At 33.0% G+C, this 5,831-nt stretch overlaps 1 protein-coding gene across 3 annotated transcripts; it reads right to left on the bottom strand.

The window, feature by feature from the left end:
• Nucleotides 1-2,406: 2,406 nt before the first annotated feature.
• On the bottom strand, nt 2,407-5,524 carry LOC115953577. 3 transcript variants are annotated; one of them, XM_031071310.1, is made up of 3 exons: nt 5,035-5,524; nt 3,890-3,991; nt 2,407-2,678 (listed from the first exon to the last, which is right to left on the bottom strand). In XM_031071310.1, the coding sequence occupies exons 1-3, from the start codon at nt 5,414-5,416 to the stop codon at nt 2,602-2,604; spliced, it is 561 nt and encodes a 186-aa protein (XP_030927170.1). In that variant the 5' UTR covers nt 5,417-5,524; the 3' UTR covers nt 2,407-2,601. The 3 variants fall into 3 exon arrangements, with proteins under 3 accessions (XP_030927170.1, XP_030927172.1, XP_030927171.1); XM_031071311.1 differs by lacking the exon at nt 2,407-2,678 and adding an exon at nt 2,726-3,622; XM_031071312.1 differs by lacking the exon at nt 3,890-3,991 and having other exon boundaries at nt 2,411-2,678.
• Between the last annotated feature and the right edge of the window lie 307 nt (nt 5,525-5,831).

Raw genomic sequence — 5,831 nt, 5'->3', positions numbered from 1 at the left:
CAATCTAAGAATGTAAACCAATTTCTTACATAGTAAATTGTCAACATTCAATGATAAACAGAAGGGGGGGTCATGAACCCTCCTGATGACTTTTCAAAAATAATCTCTCCCCCACTATTTTATTATTAAAATCTAAAAACCATGAGTGGCTTTTTGGTAATGACACCCTCCAATTTATTTTTATTCTTGAAAAAAGTAAACACTCATTTAAACTAACATTCACTCCTCCCTATATAACTCATTAATTTGAGATCATATAAAGCATATATTTATAAAAATATAAGTAAATTTCTTTAGTAAAGGTTGTTTTTCTTTTTCAAAAACAAACTCATGTTCATTTGCATTAAGAGAATAAAGGATATAGGAATCCCCCCACCCCACCCCACCCCACCCCAAAAGAAGAGAAGATATCATGATTCTATGGTTAAAAGTTTGGGATATAATTTACTTTGTCATTTATAAAAGAAAAAAATATTTATTTATTTATTATCACTATTAAATATATATTTTTATATTACACAGTACACTTTATTCAAATGAAACTCACATTTATTATTTAATTTATATAAATTTATTAATTTGCATCAATTTTATCATTTTTGAAATTATTGTTATCTCAAATGCATTAGTTTTAATTTATTAACCAAAAAAAAAAAATTGATTTAAATTTTTTTTTAAATCAATAAAAATATTTTATTAAAAAAAAAAGCTCTTTTTTATATATATACACACACACACACATACTCGAAAAACAAGCAAAATTAATTAAACAAATACTCACACATGCTAACAGTCACATATCCAATCAGAAGAAGACATGCATATTAATGAACCATAAGCACTGCATGTGAAGGAAACAAATATCACTGCACGAATTACATCATCTTCCAACAATTAAGTGTCCATTTAAGAACAGCTTATTTAGCTGAAATTAAAAACTTTTTGTTGAAAGTAATGTAGATAAAGCTAAAACTTAACTGAAACAGTACAGTGAGACCTATGAATAATAGAAAAAATAAGCTGAATAGTAGTAAAAATAAGTTAAATAATAAAAAAAGCTAGCTTTTTCAGTCAATGTCAAATGCAACCTAAGTTATAGAACTAATTCCTTCTCAAAAAAAAAAAAAAAAATGATCGAATGAAAAAGCCAATATAGAAGAAAAATTGATCGAATAAAAATTGATCGTTTGATACAGAGGAAAAATGCCCCTTATTGTATCAAACGGTCATATGTCCCCAAGCCGGGTACTTCTTCTCTAATTCTTATCCAAAAATCTTCCATTTTTAGACTTGGAAATAGTTGGGACTTTTATTTGGGCAATATTGCTGCTATTGCATAAGATTGTATTTATGTTTCTAGAATTTCTGGACATAAACTCAAACCAAGAACTTTTTTTTTTTTTTTTTTTTGAGAGGAAACGATAGTAGACTTTATTAATAGAAAAACATGATATACAATGGTAAAGAGAAAAAGGGACATGTGACCCCCTCATTCTCTTTTGCAACACTAGCATACACTAGAGTAACATGATTACATCATAAAGAAAAAAAAAAAGAAAAAAACACTTCAAAATCCAAACTATAGTAAGAAAAGCGAATATTCACTTGGATGCCCAGAAAACCAGAAAAAAATGTCAAACGACACCTTCTTAATTTACATGGACATCAAAGTGATGAGTTTTTTTTTTTTTTTTTTTTTTTTTTTTTTTTTTTTTTTTTTTTTTTTTTTTTTTTTTTTTTTCCATCTTAGGAGTGTCTTCATGCTCGGCATGGTTGCCCTGTAACCTCCGCCAATCCCATAATTGACACAACATCTTGCTCATTCTCCAAAATTTTATATTTCTTTTCTCCCTTAACAGTCGTAGCCTCCTTATTCATGTTTTCTACTTGGTTCCTTTTTTTCCCAGATTCCACGTCAACAATTGAGGAATTAATAAGAGTCTGAGATCTTGTGGTAAGCCTTTTCCAATTTATCATTGCTTTCGGACTTCCAGTTGTAGATTTCTCTCTCTCTCTCTCTCTCATATGAGAGTTGGGACTTGAAAACCAAAAAATAAATAAAATAGTGTAAGATGTATTGTAAAGTAGTGTGTTAAAATAGATAAAGTAATTTTTTTTAATTTGTCAAAATAGCTTCTCTTTTTTCTTTTTTCTTTTTTTAAGATTGTCTAATGTTAGTGCTCTTACAAGAAAATTTAATTGGGCTATTTCATTTTCATGACAAGGTTTATACTTTATAACAACATTATAATTATTATATATTTATCAAAATACACCAACACAATATTTAAGGGGGGTGGGGGGGGGAATTTTCAGTCACAAAAAGTTTTGAATTGCTTACATAGTTACATGAAAGAGCTGGCAATGACAATGTTAGATATATCCGGAAAATGACAACTGTCGTTTGAAATGTAAGGAAGATCCACATCATTCTAGTGGCAGATTTTGAATAACTATGAAAAATAGTCGTGCTTGATTAGTACAATGTTCAAGCTATTCATCATCACAAGCATTAAGTTCACATGATTAATTCAACACAAGAAAAAGATGTTGCTGGTAGAACTGCAATGTATTGGACTCTAATCCTCCTATAATCATGTTTCAAATTTGCAGAGTGATCAACTGGTCCACTATTAGGCTGTTGACAATTAAACAATCCGCAAAGCCATGTACAGAATCTACAGACATATATGGTCAAATTACTTTGTTATTCCCTCAAAATTTCTTTTCATAGATTTCAAAAGAATGCACATTTTCAAAAATATCAGAGCATAATCAATCATCAAAACTATAATTCATTTCAATAATTCAAAAAAGCAATTAAAAAAAAAGTTCTAAAAATGAACAGCATAGATATACAAGGTAGAGCATACTTCAGCAAATTAGGGTGAGCCAGATCAATTATTAGGCTATTCATGTTAATAAAGCACATATACTTAAATAAACAAGCTGAAACAAATTAGTTAATAGGTTATTTAAAACAATAAGGTTGGACTAATATCAGCTTGAAACAAGTTCTGAGTACCCTCTTTAGACATCCTTTTTATGGATTTAGCAAGGCTGAGTTTCCATATTAGCCTCATTCATAACTACTATGCATTGACATTGATTCAAGACCCATGCTTTTATGAAAGGGCAACATTACAACTTCAAAGTTTACTCTTCACCATACCACTAAATCTTTTATGAAAGGGCAACATTCCAAGTTCATTCACCATACTATATCTATGTTACCTCTCGAGAGTTTCTTTAGCATGTTTCTCAAAAGTGGAAACAAAACATAAGCACAACCCTACATAGCAAGTTTACAAAAAGAATGTGATGTGATTCCAAAAGCACGTAGAAATCAGGTGCTCATATGATACCACCGTACCATCCGCATCTTTTCTATACTTCATCAACTACTCAAGAACTTAACCAGAACCAGAGAGTAATGTGCACCTAATTCATATTTCCTCCATACCGAATATAATACCTTGTAGTAAAACTAGCTGAGCATTAAACAGCAAATGGAACGTTCAATGCAAATGATATTCAAACGCATGCTGAGAATAAATCTCTGTTACACTGCCAATAGGAAATCAATCCTTAAGAGACAGAACTCCAAAGTCCCAAAGGCAATCTGTGAAAGCAACACCCATCAACATAATCAAGCTATGTCAAAGTTAAAAGTTAACTATATCACTAGTAGCTTACTACCACATGTCTTTACAATGGAGTTGTCAACTGTTGACGCACACACACACCAACTTCGCATTAGCTTGACAAGTTAAAGCAAATAAACAATTTTACACTATACAAACTAACCCAAAATTACATTCTTTGTGTTCTAATTTGCATCATGTGTATTAAGTATTAACAAGGCCACAAAATTATCTTACTCTCTCACCTGTGATTTCCGAGTCCAACATAACCACCACCAACTCAAAACTAAATGCTACACTAGGTGGAGCACCAAGATGGCTTAACCAAGCTGAAAAACAAGATATGTCCGTACACGCAAACACAAATCCAACATCACAAATCATCAGAAGAAGAAGGCATTGACACTTGGCACTGTGAGAGCCTTTCTTCAGCAAGCTCAAGCTCTATTTTTGCCATACACAAATGATAATTCAGCTTCTCAATAACTCAACTTGGCAAAGTGAACAAATCGAGAATCTAAAATCCCAAACAACTACACTAAAAACATATAAACACAAATAAAGTCAAAGATAAAAGTAGAACGATGAAGACCATCAATGCATGCAAATGGTGAAAGGAACCAACGAAACAGAAAAGAGCAATTAACACTATAACCCCATTCAAGATAATGCTTTTAATTCAACAATTAAGCAACAATGCAGTTCAAAACAAGTCAACACAAAGCATTCCCGTGCCATTATTACATTTAGATTGAGTCAGTATCAACACGCAATCCGCAATCAAAACTTTCCACTTGCAATTATAGTAAAAGTAAGACAATATTACCAAACAAATACACTATATAGTAGCAATATGATTCAAAAGAAGTCGACAGTCTTCCCATGCTAGCATTACATTCAAATGAGTCAGCATCAACACAAAATAATGCAATCCGCAATCAAAACCTTTATACTTGCAATTATAGTAAAATTAAGACAGCATTATTAAACTAATACACTATATAGTAACAATATGATTCAAAACAAGTCAACGCAATTTGCAATCATAAGCCTTTCTACTTGCAATTATAGTAAAATTTAATCAAAATTACCAAACTAATAGACCATTTATCAAACACAAGCAAGTTGTCCCAAATTCTAATTGAGAATTAATTGTAAAATCAGGGCATCAATAAGAACCACAAAAACTCAAAATAATCATTGGATCTGCGATTATAGATCTAGAATTGGATAAATTTATTATTGATTTCAGTTCTATCTAACAAATTTTTTGTTTCACATAATTGAACAAAGTAGAAACAACTACATATAGAACCCTCTCTACAACATGAAAAATCTTTGACTAAGAATCGAAGAAATCCATTTCAGTGAGCGAGGAGAATGTCATTACTGAGCGAATCGGGCGATTCCTGGACCGAGCTAGGGATCGGGTTGAGGAAAAGCACAGACTTGGCCGCCACGAGCTTCTTCCTCTGGGGACAGCGCGGGCCGTAGATCCTGCCGGAGAAGCAGGGGATACCGTCGGTGAAGGCGCTGACGGGAGTTTGTTGAGCGGCAGCGTTGGAGGACGGTGGAGATGACGTGCGGTGGATAGAGATGGAGGAGGAGGAGGAGAGGAGGTAGAGCGAGTTGAGTCGGTGGGCGGTGATTCGGGAGTCGCGGATTTGGGCTAGGGCGCCGGGTTTAAGGTACTTGTGGAAGTGGAAAGGCTCGGATCTGGTTGGTGAGGAAGAGGATAAGGGTTTGGTAGATGCTCTGATTCTACGGTTCATGGTGAATGAAGAAGAGAGAGAGAGAGTGGAGTAGTGAAAGTGAAGGGGTTTTTATTTTAAAGTGAAGAAGGGGCAGAGGCGGGAAAGAAATGGAGGGAGGGAGGGAAGGATAGAGGAACGTGGGGTTTTGAAAGGGAGAGCGGTCCTTATTAGCACTTGTTTTTTTTTTTTCTTTTCTTCAGGAGACCCTCCTCCAAAAAACAACCAATAGGAGTTTTTTTTTTTTTTTTTTTTCCCAATTTTTAACTTTTATTTGGGTTAATGTTAAGTGGTAATTAGAGATGGCGATATTCGAAGCGACATGAATTTTTGTGAGTTAATATAAAAAACGGGCCAACACACTTTAAAATGATTAATAAAAAGGTCATTTTGTGTTGATATAGTTAACTCGCAATCAACCTAATTAATATAAACT

The sequence above is a fragment of the Quercus lobata genome, chromosome 7 (genome assembly GCF_001633185.2).
Source record: "Quercus lobata isolate SW786 chromosome 7, ValleyOak3.0 Primary Assembly, whole genome shotgun sequence".
Lineage (NCBI taxonomy): Eukaryota > Viridiplantae > Streptophyta > Magnoliopsida > Fagales > Fagaceae > Quercus > Quercus lobata.
This window is presented reverse-complemented; position numbering and strand designations above follow the sequence as displayed.